At 45.9% G+C, this 16,447-nt stretch overlaps 1 protein-coding gene across 4 annotated transcripts in view; it reads left to right on the top strand.

Moving 5' to 3' along the window:
• Positions 1-2,137: 2,137 nt before the first annotated feature.
• LOC119405997 (polypyrimidine tract-binding protein 1) overlaps positions 2,138-16,447 on the top strand; it is a 150,622-nt gene continuing 136,312 nt past the window's right edge. For 3 of the 4 annotated variants that reach the window (XM_037672821.2, XM_037672822.2, XM_037672820.2), the window contains exon 1: positions 2,138-2,536. In XM_037672821.2, the coding sequence (XP_037528749.1) occupies positions 2,511-2,536 (26 nt within the window). In that variant the 5' untranslated portion in view covers positions 2,138-2,510. The remainder of the gene's footprint in view (positions 2,537-16,447) is intronic. The other variant, XM_037672824.2, reaches the window with a different exon arrangement.

Genomic DNA, 16,447 nt, shown 5'->3' with positions numbered 1-16,447 from the left:
CACAATTGTGCAGTGGCGAAAATCCATTTAAATCACAAGGGATGGGGCACATCTTGCCATGGTGGCCATTTTGTTTTTATTTATATAAAAATTTTAATCATGCTTTGAAATAATATTTAAAAAACGAGCATGGGTTCCCAGCTCATGCAATTACTTTGTTCTACTGAGTCTTCTCCGAAAGCGGTCAAGCGGCTGTTGCGATTTCAATAGTCTTACACAGCTGAAGGGTATGGAACACAGGCCTACAGACACTACAAAATAAAGAGACATTAATAATAATAATAATAATAATAATATTAATTATTATTATTATTATTATTCTTATTTACACAAATAACAGTGTGAACCCACCGGTGACGTGCGAGGCTAAACAGAGAGGAAAAACCCTTATGCGCGTGCGTCTACAAAAATTTTATTGCACTATACTTAACTCTCAAGCAATTCAATTAAATGGCGTTTGAAAGATAAATCTCAAGGGGGGACAATGCAAGGAGTATACCCCCCCAGTTTGAACACAAGGGGGGGTCAGGATCCCCCTGACCCCCCCCCCCCCCTCGTGATTTACGCCAGTGCAACTGTGTACATAGCATGTCAAAAGGACAGCACTACATGCTCAAGTGAAAATATATCTCTTGCAATGTAATACGCCGTATTCATATCGGTATATTGCAAGCAATCGTGGTTTAAAGTTAATACTGTGATTCAGTGTTCCATCTCATTGCTCACGACTATACATTCACCAACTTTCTTCAGGTGTGCATTTGTGGTTGAGGGAGTGTGAAGAAGGCGTACATGAAGTTGCTCTGTCAACAGGTAAGAGAAATGTACATGTTTGTTTAAGATATGTGCCTGAGGCACGAAATAAATAGTAAGAGCATGGTATGTATAGTCAGCCTCAAAAGTTTAAAGACCACCCGAGGCAAGAAAAAGCTGAATATTCCTACGGCTTTGGCAGGCAGCCTTGAATTTAGGTTTCTGGCCTGTTCTAAAACCCGTGCTAACAACATATACTGTACAGTTTGACTGAATAGAATCTCAAATTGCTGGGAAATCGAATGTTTTCTCAGATGTAGTGGTCTCTAAGCTTTTGACGCCGACTTCATATCTTAGTGTGTTGCCATGTGTTAGTTACTTTTTTGAGCAGCTAGTTTAACTGCAGCTATGTAAGATTAACTGCAGCTATTTAAGATGCAAATTTTCACCCGAAGATTTGATTATGCTTGTGTTGTCCAGTTTTTTGGGCGTTGTGAGGAACAATGTGTCAAAAAACTTGCTGCTGTCTTCCTATTGTGTTTCTTCTGATGTGGAATGTTCACTGTGAATGTTGGGGGAATAAGCTGGTCAAGCCAGGAAGCTTTTGATAAAAAAATTTGCTAGAAACCCTGACATTGCAACGATTTTTTATTTCAAAGGAAATTATATTGCTCTAGGATGTAAGCCTAGAATGCTTGGTAGGCTTAATTCTATTTTCGTTTCGCAAAAGGTGGTTCAATAATATATTCCAGGTTCTGCTCATATCCAGTTTTCTCTCTGAGTGAATGGTCGAGCTACTGCAGGCTGCGAAAACACATCTTTGTGATGCAGTGAGATAAAGACAATGCCTGTTAAGAAAATTTGGAGGCATCAATAAATTTTGTAGAAGTTTGTCTCCCGCTGCATCTTTCATGCGTTGTGTGTACATCTAATATATACAGCTTATTCTGCTGTAGATGGGGATAAATTACGTTTCAACGTGGGAGACTTTATGCAATATTTTTTTTTTTTCGTGAGAAGTCGGCTCAAGATCGCAATTCTAGTCGGCTATGTTATAGCCCGACCAACTTTCCAAGAGTGACGGCACCCTCAAGGAGAACGCGCCGGCCCGCTGCGGTTCGTGTCGGAGAGACCAGTTTCCGCGCTGTTCTTTTTCTCGCGGAGCATAACGGACTGTGCGGAAATGGTCAAACCGTACGCGGACCGTACAACACGGACTGGGAATCCTCGCTCTGACGACGCGGGGTTGATCACCTGCCGGACTCGCTCCGCTACCAGGCGCGCGCGCGCGCGCGCCGCTCTCGCAGCACGACCTGAACGCCAGGGGTCGCCACCGTTTGTTTAGTCACGCATCGCTCGCACTCTATGCCTCCTCTCTTGTTTTCACGGCGAGCCGAGAGACTAGCCACCGCGCGTTCACTACCACTGCGACGTACTACGTGACAACGCCCGTTTAGCGCTTGAAATCGGTGTCCGCGCGTGCTGCAAAACGCGCGACGACGTCTCAGTGAGCCGAGCCCTTCGTCCAGCGACGCCGACAGGAGCGGACAGCTTAGCGGCCGCATCGTGCCCCATCCCGACTGCTTCTCGCGTTCAGTGGTGTCCGCCATATTGTGTGACGGGTTGACCGACGAACGGCGGTAAAAAAAATAACGAGGAGGCATTTCTCTGCTGCTCCCTCCTCTCCCGCGCGCTCCGCAGCAACCACTTGCTGCATGCCATCCGTGTGCGACACAAGACGTGGGCGAAAGTTTTAAATGAATTGTGTCGCTATTATGAACGGGTGAGTACTTGGTTCACTTTATTCGTTTGACTGCATGCTCATTTTATTTTGGCGCCAACGTGTCCTTGGTAGATGCGCGGGTTGGCGCCGGCGGCCAGCTTTTTCCCACCCGGGGATAGGAGAAAAAGGCCTAGCTGACGGGCGCTCAACTGTTGATTTGTTCCTTTTTTCTTTGTGCCTCGGGTACGGTCAAGGGGGCAACAACACCGGCCTCTTGCCGCATGCCGTTCGCGTCGTTGTCGAAGCTTCGCATGGACGTCTGAGCGACCCGAATTGACGCTAGACGCGACGCGAACGCTTGTCTAGGACGAGGCGTGCGGCGTACTGCGCGTGCAGTCATGTCAGCCGCGCGTGCCGGAGTTGCGACCGCACGCGCCGCTGTAGACCCTCGTTCCGTTTGTGTGCGAGAGCGGTGAGGCCTCGTGAACGCCCCATAGCACTCGCCCCATGTCTCGAAGTGCGTGCGGCAAGTTTTCCGATTTAGTCATCTCGCTTATAACACGAAACACGACGTTCTTTGAACTTTGAGGAAAAGTGGTTGCGCCAGCCAGCCCCGTGTGGTAGACATCTAATGGCAGCTGGATACGTTCTGTGTTCGATTCGAGGCTTATCTGTTGCGGTCCTGCGTCAAAAAAAGGGGAGCCATTCATTCGTTTTCCGCACGAAGGTGGATTATCTTCGTGGCAGCAACTAATCGTTTAATGACGTGGCTATGCCTGTACAAAATGGATCGTCAAGCTAGCGGCGCAGGAAACGGGGCTGCTGGCTGCCGCTTCAGTTGATTCATCGCCTCATTTTTGTGCATTGCTGGCGAAACTCGTTACATGCGTGGATTTTCCCCGCCCGAGCGGTGCTAACAAACGTTTCCGCTGGTAAACTACGCCGTAAAAGATTGCGGCGTTGAAAACGAGAACACGAATCCGTGGCTTGTGACACTGCGAGCGGCTTGGCTTTTTGAACAACAGGTGGTTGTAGCAGGCCGCGCTGAAACAAAACAAGTGGCGGATCGAGATTGGCAGTGGCGTTAAGAACTGACGTTGTAGTCTTTAGACGTTATGTGGACCGTTTCAAAGACGGTCGCGTCACCAAAGCGTCAGCTTTTATGCCACGTTTTAGTTCGTCTAGTTCTTATTTCTTTCCCGCTCAGTCGTAGGCTACCTCGCCATATCGCTTGCTGTGCTGGCTACGACGCCTGCCCCGCAAAATGTCCCGTCCATTTCTTTTTTTTTTTTTTTGTATGCCTCGGCAACGTGAAATAGGTCGAAATCGGTTTCTAAGGGCGCCGCCTTTTGCCGAGGTAGTCTTCGGAGTGGAACATTTTATTCTTTTTTTCCCGCGAACGCTTCGCGCGTGCCTCCAGAGGCACGTTCGTTTGGGGGCTGACTCGATTTTTTTTTTCTTCCGTGCTGTCGTGCACGTTCTGATGGTTATTTTCTTCTCATTGCGTGACCGACCCCCGTGCGGGACTTTTTCGATCGTGGCGTGCCAACAGTCATCGCCGAGACGTCCGACATGCCAAGTGCCACTTTCCGGTGGCGATGGCAGCTGCGTGTTTGCCTGTCATGGCCAGTAAGTTTGCTCTGTGGCGATAAAAGTTGGTGCGGCTGCCTCGCGCGTTCAATTTCATTGACAATACCAATGACGCCGTGGCACGGCGGGCGTTTTCCTTTAGCGCATCGTGTGTGACTGCGAGTCGAGTGGGTTCTAAACGTGAAACGAGAAAGGGGTTAGCGTGACTAACAGCGCGAAAGCTTGTGCTACTAGTACGAAGACACACTACACACAATGACTGCTAGTAATTTTGCAGTATGACATTGCTGCACTGATTCTAATTCGTTTAGCCGCAGCGATGTTGTAGCGGTTATGGTGTTCCACTGCTGACCCGAAGGTCAGCAGTGGAGCAATGCGGCCGGGATCGATGGAGGCGAATGCTAGAGGCCCGTGTGCTTATATTTGGGTGCACGTTAAGGAGCCCCAGGTGGTCCAAATTTGTGCAGCTCTCCACTGCGGTGTCCTCATATTCATATCGTGGTTATGGGCGTTAAACCCCCATCAAATATATATATATATATATGTATGTATGTCAGTGAATGTTCGAGTTAAGCATGCCATTCCTGGCAGAGCTTTGCGATATCACATCACGCCCTTTATCACTCACTGACAAGTAGACAGTGCTGTGGCCCTCCATATGCAGGACATGTTGCCTTCCTTCCTCTTGCTTGGTTATATTGAAGCCAAACAAGCAATTACCACGTAATTTGCATGCCTGTTAACCTGCATCGTTTCACACGTCATGATCATTGTTTTGCTCGATTTTGTTTCGAGTGGCTATTAATTTTTAAAGCACAAGCTAAAGTGCATTGCTTGCCAGCCTTGCTCATCAATTCTCACGACACATGCCGTGTCTTTGGAGGACTTCATTGTTTCTTCATTTAAGGTGTCAAAACTGCTGTGAGTCTATTCATGTTCTTGCCATCATTGAGTGCACTATGTTTTTGTCTGGCACTACATGCTGATTAACAGTTTGCATGTAGACAGATGCGCAGTTAAAGAGTTTCGTGACGCATACTTGCAATGATAATGATGAGGACTGCTTTATGGTGTTCCAGCCCCTTTGCTTGGCAGTGGTTGCAGTTGTAGTAGTTTGTATGATAGCGTTTGTCCACTCGGAATATGCAACAAATTTGCATATGCAGTCGTAGATATATAAACGTTTATATCTTCACATTTGGAACATGTAAACCAATGCCTCAGGCGCTGATGTAAACACATGTACTTAAATATTACTAAAACTCCCATCTATTGCTGCATATTTGACCTTGATATATTACTGTTGCAACTCAATATAGAAGAAATACATACATATATGATTTAAATATGCTTACAAACATTTTTAAGTAACAAGAATGCGTGGTAACTGTCATCTAGATTGCCTGGTTCAGGCCAGTGACCCTGGAAAAGACAAGTAGTGACCTTTGTTACGCATTAACACAATAGCAGTACTGTCACATGGTCAGAATACATGTTCCAGCTCGCATGAACTACCTTGAAGGCCAACTCCGGCGATTTTTTGGCCATGTCAAAGTAATGGTGCTTTTATGTTCCTGAGACGCTCCTGTAACGGGCCCGATAGCAGAAATACTCGGCAAATTGGAGAATAATTTTAAATAAGCAAAAAAGCGCAACACCGAAACCGAAACCCAACCGAGTGTACTGCCTACGTATGACGTAGACGTTGTTACGAACGAACCGGAAGTCGTGCAAAGCATGCTGGTCACGCCGGCGCGGAGTATGAAAACTGTGACAGCCGGGACGACCAGCGAAGCCCCGGCCAAACCAACACTGTCTGTCGCCTTGTGCACAGTAGACGCTCGCTGTAGCGGCCGAAGCGCTGAAGTTAGCGGTGCCCTCGGCTGCGTCACTTCCGCCGCCTTCCCAATACTGACGTCACAGACGCAATGTTGCCAATAATTGTGGGAAGCCAGGAGGGCGTTTGCAGACAATCTTTAAAATTCATTTGCAAACAATCTGCGCATGTCTCAAGCCTGTAATTTGGCATAAATGACGGAAACGTGCAAAGGAACGTACCCAGCGAATTTCATTGAGATCCATCGACCTCGAAAAATCGCCGGAGTTGGCCTTTAAGTTATAAGTAGACTGGAAGACTGCTTTTTGTGGCTGCAGAGCACATGCTAACATGTAAAACATGATGTGAGTCCTCGTATATGCTACAAAATGCCTATCATATGAGTTGTAAGCAACTAGGCTTGTGTCGAGGCTTTGTTCACTTGTTGCCTGCTCCCAACCAAACGGCGCAGTGTCTGCATTTGAGTTGATATGTTGTTGGCTGCCGTCGTTGCTAGTTGAACTTGTTAACATTGCAGTCTAGGTCTAGCACATGTGTTCAAACACAAGGGAGGACACCTGTGGCCCATCACTCAGTCTGTAGAGTGTCATGTGTCACATAAAGGCTGCGAGTTCAGCTGGCCACTTTGAAATGGCAAATGAGTCATCCGCACTGTACGTGTGCACTGTGAGATAGCAACAAGAACTTTCATGTAAAAGTTCGCTATTCTTGTGATGAGGAGACAGACTTAACTGCACTTCACTAACAGTATTAGTGTAGGGATCTCGGACAAGGGTTTCGCTGACTGCTTGTGACCTGTAAAGCTGATCTACAGCTCTTTTAGTTCTGTCAGTGTCCACTAATTTGGTTTGTCTGTTAGCTAAGCTGCCACCTTATTTGCTGGAACATTACTGTGTAGCCTCCTGGTCAGTCAAATGTCCCTCTCACATTGTTGTTTTTAAACGAGGAGACTTGGTTTGGTAATAAAGGTGCAAGTGTTAGGCTAGTTTAATGCTTGTGTCTTAAAACCTTAAATATTGAGTTGTGTACCAGCTAGCACAGCATCTCACACTACTGGACTAGGGTTCTTAGGTGGTCTCGTTGGTTCATGAACATTGTGCAGAACAGTGCAGAAAACGCGACAATGAGCACACAGGACACAGCGCTGTTCGTTCTTTTTTTAAAAACTGCAACCAGGAACAATAAAACAGAAACAAAAGCATGTGACAAGTTGCGTGATCACGAATGAGGCTCAAGGTAGCCAATTTCTTTGTCAAAGGGTGCTACTGATGGCGGGCTAACACAAGCAGTGTCCTGTGTGTGCTCTTTATCCCGTTTTCTGTGCTGTTATGGCACAATGTACTGGACTGGCTTGGGCATGCATCAAACGTTCAGTGAATAATGAGTCGTAGAATGAATGAGTCGTAGAATGAGTCGGCATTAGAATGACCTTGAAATCTCCAAAATTGCTTTGTTCTTTGTTTCTACGGTACCTTAAAAACCAACTGGTATGAATATACGTACCATTTAAGCGTATTGAGATAGTATGGAAATATAGTAGCCGCCTTCCAAATCTTGCAATACGAACGTGCCGGACTGCTTAAAGGAGTACTGACATGAATTTTAAAATTTTTTGGGTTGTTGCTCTAAATGAAAGCACGGGTATTGAGAACCCTAAAAAGAGTGTCGTGGTGCCTGGGGATGCATTGCATATACCGTATAAACGCGTGTAAGGGCCGCACTTTTTTTTCAAGAAATGAGGGCCAATTTTCAGGGTGCGGCCCATACACGCAACGTGCAATTTTTTTTTTGAAGCAAAAGAAAAAAAACGTACCAGCTAGCGAACGAAGAACGTTTATTGCCGCATAGAGCATATGTGCTTAATCGTCGTCGCTCGACGAGTCCTCAGACTCGGTGTCCGAGATGGTGTGTTGCGGAGCACCGTCCTCCCACAAGCAGTCGTCTTCAGCGCCATCCAAGCTGTTGGATATACCGGTGACTTTAAAGCTTCGGGTCACAACGTCCGTCGACACTGAGCTCCACGCCGACAGTATCCAACCGAGAACAGTCGCAAGCGGTGCCCTCTTCAGCCGTCCGGTCGGCGTCTGTTCGTGGCTGCCGCTTGCCATCCATTCAGTGTACAGCCTCCGGAATTCAACCTTAAAAGGTCGATTAACGCTGACGTCCAAAGGCTGCAGCATTCCAGTGAGGCCGCCCGGAATCACGGCCATGTCTGTGCCGACATGGCGCAGCTGTTCCTTCACCTTATCGGTAAGGTGACCGCGGAAACTGTCCAGCACTAAAAGTGACCGTTTGGCCAACAACGCTCCCGGTCGGTTTTGCCAAACACACTTCACCCAGTCCAGCACCAAGTCGTCGTTCATCCACCCCTTTTCTTGGGCTCGAACTATGACTCCCTTGGGGAACACTTCCTTGGGAATCCTTTTTCTTTTCAACACGACGTACGGAGGTAGCTTCCGCCCGTCCGCGGTTACACAAAGCATCACTGTGCAGCGTTGGCGCTCAGCACTGGTGGTCCGCACGGCGACACTCTTTTTGCCTTTCAGTTCGACTGTGTAGTTTTCCGGGCAGTCAAACCACACAGGAGTTTGATCTGCGTTCGCTATTTGAGATAGCAGATAATTATGTTCATGGCGAAGGCCGATGACATATTTGTGAAAACTAAGCACCTTATCGGTGTAGTCTTCTGGCAGCCGCTGGCACAATGTGGTCCTTCGCCGAAAAGAGAGATCCTTCCTTTTCAGAAATCGCCGCACCCAGCCAACGCTAGCCTTGAAAGTCCCGGCCGGTATATTCTTCGCACGTGCCAAGGCTAGTGCCTTCACGCGCAGCATGTCTGTTGTTAGGGCATATCCATCGTTCCGCACTTCTGTCACGTAGCGGAACAACTCTTCTTCTAGTTCCGGAAACTTGCATGGCTTTCCTCGGAAAGCGCGCTTTTTGCTGTTAGTGTTTTGCAGAGCTTCCTTTTGCGCGCACCATCTTCGAACGCACTTTTCGTCGACGTCAAATTTTCTGCCGGCGGCACGTTTCCCGTGCTCGTGCGCAAACTCGACCACCTTTAACTTGAAGCCAGCCGTGTAGCTGTTGAGGTGCTTCCCCATCGTGGCACAACGTGAACGCTCAGTAGAAGACAAGCACGAGAGACAATAGCGCGTGCACAACTCCTGCAAATGGCCGGCTGAACTGCACACATGGAACTGCACAAGTTGGTGATGCTAATGCCGATATGGAGAGCGCGTTGTGTAGTGGTACGAGACGCGAAGGATAAAATCTCGGTTTAACCTTTAGGTAACGAGTGTATGAACACTAATCAAATAGTTAAGATATTTAGCAAACTTTATGAACACCTTAGCACGAAGAAAGTTCAACAAAATGTACTAGTGACGTACTGTACCTGTAAACCGCTGTAAACTTCAATAATGATGATGATGATGGTTGCGTTTTTTCGCGCCATCTATTGACTACGTTCAAAAGCTCGCATGCACGCGCGCATTTTGAAAACGTGTGGGTTAACGAAAGTGTGGGTGCGGCCCTTACGCGGATTTTTTTTTTTCGAATATGTACTTAATAAAAACGGGGTGCGGCCCATACACGGGTGCGGCCCTTACACGCGTTTATACGGTATTTTTAATATCGCTTCTTTCAACCAGCAGTTTCGGTTTCGGTTTTGAGAGGGCGGCTTCATAGTGACGTGTCAAGTCGGCCCGTGACGTCACGGGCAGACTGCAACCCACGAAATATGCACCTGCTGTCCTTTGCTGTCAGTTGAACGTGGTTCATGATGAGTGAACTGTCGTCCAGTGCCTCCGACAGCGATTTCTGTGATTTAGGACTTGAAACGTCATAGGGCTCTCCATGCGGCGAAGCTGCCTTGCAGATGCTGGGAGATGAAAACTTTAAAATCAAACTTAAATATTTATACGTGTTTCCCGGATGCGGTGTGGGGAGAGCGTTAACACTACATGCCAAGGAAACCAAAAACGTCCGTTTTGCTGCACTTCAAAATCGTGTCAGTGCTCCTTCAACTCTGATGGTGCGGGTTTGATTCCCGGACACTGTGGGTGCATTTCAACATGGGTGAAATGTGAAACACCAGTGTACTACTAATAAAGAAGCCAATGTGGTCAGATTTCTAGGGTGTGCCTCATAATATCTTGGTTTTGGCATGCAAAGCCCCGGAAATTATATTATTCTGAAATATGAGCGGGTGTGTTGTGAAGGGGTAACAAAAACTGGCACTCTTTTACACCAGAATGATGCAGGTATATCTGTACTTGCCTCAAATGCTTAGTATTAAGAGCAGTGCCAAGTGGTGCAGCGGCTGGGTGTGGCCTTAGTGATTAAGTCACAATTGCACTGAACATCTCCAAGGCTAGTCTTTGGAGATCTTTGTCGTGTATGCAATTTGCCAAGTGCCCATCTCATTTGCTTGGGTGGCGCTTAAAGATTGTTAATACGAAAACTTGACAATCGCCAGCCCTTCAGCATTGCCTAAATTGCTGTGACAATGCATACTAACCAAACTATGTGTTAGTAAACGCTGTGAAAATAGGACTCTGCAATTGCAATGCATCACAAATTCCCCCAGCTGCCAGAGCCAACCGATGGATCAAAAAGTGCCACCAGCCTCGTGCTTTCAGTATCTTGTGTGAACAGCTAAACACCGTATATAAAGCCTGTTCTGCAATGGAATGCTGCTAAAGGAGTACTGGCACAAAATGTTGACTGTGAGATCGATTTCTGTGGACACACAGACATCATCTACGAAATATCAGTGCTGATATAGCCTATGACATATTTGAAGTTTACAATGTGCAAAACATTGAGACATCAGCATCAAATTGGATTCAGTGTAAACCAGCAACAACCACCTAAGCTACATGTTTGTGTTGGCTGCCATGCCGCTTGCATGTGCTCTCTGTTGCAGTTGTGAACACGACGCTCAGAAGCACGCGGCACTGTTCAGGTGCACGGACCATTATGGACGGACCACCCTGGTCCTGTGTTTCACAGGGCTCTCTGAAACAGAGACTGTAACTTGGTTTATAAGACCGCCGCTAAATAAGGAATTCTCACGTGCACGAGCAAACAGTTTTCAGTGGTCATAACTACCGTAAAATCGTGAGCAAGCCCCCCCCCCTTCTTTTTTCATCAAGTCGGAATTAGGGGCACAGTGAAAGGAAGGGGGGACGCTTTGTCATACCGGCACCAAAATTCAAGATGGCCTCGGCAAAGTTTTCCTGCCAGCAAAAAGAACTCAAAACATGGAGTACATGAGGACATCCTCAGAAGTCTTCTTGCTGTTGTTCATAGCGTGGCACATTACAACGATGGCTCACAAACACAATCGCAATGCGATTAGACCGCGTGCAGTATGGCATGAAAGCACCTCAGACAACAAGGCAACACAACATCCATAAGCAACAAACACAGATCTTGGAAGCCATACTTTTGCCTACTACATCATCATGGGTACCATCTCGAAACACAAATCTCAAAGGACATGCTTTTGCTCGGGGTGACTCTGAAAATCGTCATGTTGTGCCATATTCTTTGTGCGATCATTATTCGGGGGAAAAAATAAACTTTTCATGACAGATTTCAGGCACAGGTGCTTAGAGATCAGGCTGCTAAAAAGGATTGGTTGGGATTCCAACAGGCCAGTGTTGCATAAGGGCAATGGACGAATGGGGTGCAGAGTAGGAGGGGGGGGGGGCTTTCTAGGAATGGCTTGGAAATTTGAAATTAGCCGCGAAATTGGAGGTGCACAGATACAGTGCTGCATTATATCTGCACGTATATAATACAGATCTCTATGTATTCCTGTATCACTGGGTCGATCCTGTTTTCATCAAAATAATTTGACTTCTAAGTTTGCTCCGTGCGATTTTCTGATCAAAAGGTAGCTTCTGATAATGTTCGGTTACTCATTGACGACGGTGTCATTACCTCGTAATGCACGTACTCAGCTGCTGGCTAGGAAAAAGAGGTTGAAGGTCATTGAGGTTAATGACCACTGCTAGATGATTTGTTGTTGGTAAAAAGTTTTGCAACCCTCCAACATTGAAATGATCAGGGGCTGTGGTCGCAATTTCAGTAGCCCTTGCACACGTATGTAGGGGACAGTTAGCATGTAAGCCTCTGGACATTTTTACTGTAACTTTGGTTTGTTTGTGCATGTCCTATGAGGCCCGGTCTTCCTTAATGTGCAATTGTTCGGCGATATTTCTTGCCTTTTTCTGCTTGCTTGAAGTCGGCAAATTGAAATCGTAGGAAGAATGTTGTACCGTGATGTACTCACGAGGAAGTCTGCTGTGGTTGTACAGTGGTTACGGTGCTCGGGGTTTGAACTCTGCTGTGGAGCTCGCATTCTGACGGCGATGAAATGCTGGAGGCCCCCATACTTTGCGATGTCAGTGGATGTTAAAGAACACCAGATGGTCGAAATTTTTGGAGACCTCCATTACATTGTGCCTTATAATCATATCGTGGTTTTGGCATGTAAAAACCCGTACAGTATTCCTATTCACAAGGAAAGACATTCTTTTAAGAAAATTAACGAAACTGGCTACTTAATTTTTATTATGAATACTGTGTTGAATAACTCAAACCCGGCTGTACAACACTTGTGTACCATTTTTATTAATAATGACACCACTTCAATATTGCTTATTGCTATTCCAAGATCTGCGCCGAGAGGTCAAGTGATTGGTCCGCCACTGAACATCCTTTTAATTCATAAAAGCACCTTGTGAACTCTGGGCTTTTCATACTACATGCGCCCATGCATTACTGTACGTAGTTTAGAAGGGCTGCCTTTTTGAGCTCCTAATATGCGCATATACGTTCGTTACCATATAAGAAATGCATACTAGCTGCGGGATTGTATAGGAGAAAACACGGCACCTTTTCTTCAGTTTGAGTGGTTGTGGCAGGTGGTATCAAGTGTGTTGGAACGAGATGTATGCACGTATTCTTATTCAATCTGACCAACAGGACACAGCTGCTGCCTCTATATATAGCACCAAACAATGCCCGCTCCCGAATGCTGCGTGTGTCTAAACATTTTATTGCACGTGTTCTTATTCAGCCAAAGAAGCCTGGCTACCTGAGCAATGTAACGTTATGTTAACACTGCGGATAGGGTGACGGTCAAAATTTTCGTTTCTTCATTGTCCTGTTTGATTGCGTGCAGCCTACAGAGTGAAGTGGTAGAGCAGCGTGAAGAAATGTTTGGGTTTTTCAAGTTCTGTCTATTGAACTAGAGGTGCGCGTTAAAGTAGTCCTTTGACCCTCAAACTTGTGCCTGCCAAGCTTCATATTTTTACGCCCGACACTTCTAAGACTGCCCATTGTTAGGCATTTAATAGAGATCCAAAATGCAGCTAACAGCATTTCAAAGTACCTGTGCAGTTCAGTCACTTCAACTGTTATTCATGGCATTGCACTAAAGGAATCCTAAATGAATGGTTTCACCCTTGTTTTAATGAATTGTTCTAAAAAATATCACTTACACTGCGAGTTAATAAAACGAAGGATGGGGTGACAGTGCCGGCTCGAACTTCCTGTGTAATCAACGCTGAATCACATAACATTATTTAATAAATTTTAATTTTTACATTCGTCGAGAAGGACCTTAAAAAAAGCCAGTTTGTACCTGGAAATAGTGGAGAATTTTTACCAAGTGAAATGGTCCAAGTGCATGAAAAAACTAAACTTCTGAACCTGCAACATCGTCCTTTATGTATCGGCTGTTGAGTTTCGGTGATCGAATTGTGTACAGTTTAAATTCAATTTAATGATGTGATGCCATTGCTCAAATTATTTTCTTAAATCTGGAAGTTCGTAAAATTGAGACGGGGATTTTTCGGTCCTTCAAAATATAAAATTGTAACATGTTCATACCCAAAAGCTGCGATAGCATTGTGTTTGCTGCCAACCCACACCTGTGCACGTGAAAAGTGCGAGGGCAGCCCAGACATGGAGCCTCTTATCCAAGCAATGCAGCTAGGATGTGAAGCTATGGCAGGCTGGTGATATCCAAAGACTGGAAGAACGAATGCAGGAATTGCAGATCAGTTCGGCAGAATCCTGCAAGGTGTGACGGAGGGGTTAAGAGAAATTGACAACCACCTGTTCGCAGCACGAAGCCACAAGGAAATCCATACGGAAATTCATAACGGAGCGACCGCCCCGGAAAAGCGTTGGTCCCGGGTTCGATCCCCGGACCAGCGCGAAGTTTTCGGCAACCAGGAAGCTTTCTCATTGTGAAATCCGTATGGATTTCCTTGTGGCTTTGTGCTTCAAATGGATGGATGTCAATTCCCCTTTCTTAAAGTGCTGATTGTGCGAGCAGGCCAAGCAGAGAAAGTTGCGAGGATGCGATTGGCACCATCTGTCGCATAAACAACGGAATAACGGAAGCAACCACTGTTGTGTGCACTTGCAGGGACAGTAAACCACTGCCACGTAAGACTGCTACAGACTGTTGAGTCTATTATTTATTTATTTATTTATTTATTTATAAATACTGCTGTCTTGATTTCGAGACATAGCAGGAGTGGGTACATATATTAGTACAAACAGATAAAGATACGATATGCTTACATAGCTGTACAACAAAATCTTTCATCAGGTGCGAGTACAAACGTTGATGGGAATACAGAAAAAGACAACCGCTAAGACAATGCAAACAGATTAAAACTAGATGTGTATTCGTAGTTTCTCAACGAACTCGTCATGAGTCAATGCGCGAAGCGAACCATCCAAGTTGTTCCAGATTTCAACAGTGAATGGAAAAAACGAAAATTTAAAACAGTCAATGTGTGTCCTGAAAGGAATAATGTTTAGTCTGTGGCCTAGTGGCACGTGTATTAGCGGGTACAAAAGAGAAGGGTGCATGGGTGTGGCGTGCAGCCTCATCAAAATAGAGCTGCGATAGTAACTAGGGTGGCCAGATGTTTTAACGCAAAAGCGTTATAGCGCACACACTGAGAAAAACCCATCTGTGTCAAAACTAGAAGGAAATCACCTCATTTTCTCTCCCTTTTCTCTCTCACTTAGGTCTTCTTTGGTGCCAACTTGTTTCTCGTTAATTCGGGCTCATGATAACATAGAACCCTATGGGTACCTGCCGGGGAATGAAAATTTCTTCGTTAGATTGAGAACTGTGTGCATAAAATGCAAAAATGACAATCTGTTGTTTTTAGTACAGATCTGTGTCTTCCTTTATTGATGCTTCATTCATTTCGTTGTAGCTTTTGACCACTTTGTGGATTCTGTACGAATATTCTGGGTGAATTCTGCATGAATATTCCGGGATTTAGGATCCTCGTGGTCTGGCAGGGAAACACCAGGCTGTGTCCACCTGTGCTGCACTTATTTCCCGCAAAGAATGGCTTGGCATTTCGAAAATTGCTGTTTCAAATGACCACCCGCATTTTCTTTTCTGTTGTGGAGCTTTGTGCAAGTTTCAGGGCTTCCAAACAGATTGCATTGGTCGAGTTCCTTAGATTGTTCTAAAATAGCCTGCTGTGCCTTGTAACCACATCAAGGTTTCAGCACATAAAATGCACAGAATTTAGGATGACAAAAATACTTGCATGCATATGGGTGAACACTTTAGGATCTTGAGTGGTTGAAATTAATTTCGATTACCTCTGCAGCATCTCCCATAGCTCAGTCACCTTTGTGTTGCATAATTGGATCTCATTACTTACCTTTGTGTAGGTAGGTTGTGCAACCATTTGTGCTAGCATGGTAGGAGCTAAAAGGTGGTTTCTGAGCTTTTAATGACTAAACAGTTCTGGCAGATGTTTGCAGGCCTGTCATAAGCCTCGATTTTTCTGCCGAAGCTTCTGAGAGTTGGCTCTGCGGCTGAATTCGTTATCCCGTTTTCATTTTGCACACCTGTCCACTGCTTCAATATTGGAGCTCTTGTGGAGATAAGCCGTGACAAAGTGTTCATTATCTCACTCTCGCTCGATCCATTCTTTGGCTAACAAATGCCTCGTCTCTCGGCATTGTGCACCTACGCGTCGCCGACAGCACGCTACGGAAAATGCGGAAACAGGTGGTTATCTTTGAGTGAACGTAGGCCCTCTTATTGCATTTGGGGCTGGACACTGATAAAGTTTTTCCTACACTAAGCGCTGCACTTAGAGTGCTTTTCCATGGCAGAGTGCAGCTCACCTAGCGTGCAAACACGGTGCCGCACTCTGCCATGTTTGCACTAGGAAAAAGCAATAGTATTTGTTACTCTTTTTGGTGTGTCCTGACTTGCCACGTGTGACACTTTAACTTTCTTTTGGTTCTCCGTCGAGTGTGTAATACTCTCCAAAGGGAGTTTACAGGTCTCTTTAAAGAGAGTCACACATGTTGCAAGTCAAGACTCTCATAAAAGAGTCAAAGGACCATGTTTTTTTGGGGGGGGCAGATGGTTGATGTGGTGCATTTGGTGCACATCTGCTTGGCTGGTGCAGCAGGCCTTGTGGGTTTCACGCACACTGCACTTCTTAGTTTCTGCAGTCTTGTGGATATGT

The sequence above is a fragment of the Rhipicephalus sanguineus genome, chromosome 9, assembly GCF_013339695.2.
Source record: "Rhipicephalus sanguineus isolate Rsan-2018 chromosome 9, BIME_Rsan_1.4, whole genome shotgun sequence".
In the NCBI taxonomy this organism is placed as follows: Eukaryota; Metazoa; Arthropoda; class Arachnida; order Ixodida; family Ixodidae; genus Rhipicephalus; species Rhipicephalus sanguineus.
Note: the sequence above shows the minus strand (reverse complement) of the source record. Positions and strands in the feature narration are given on the sequence as shown.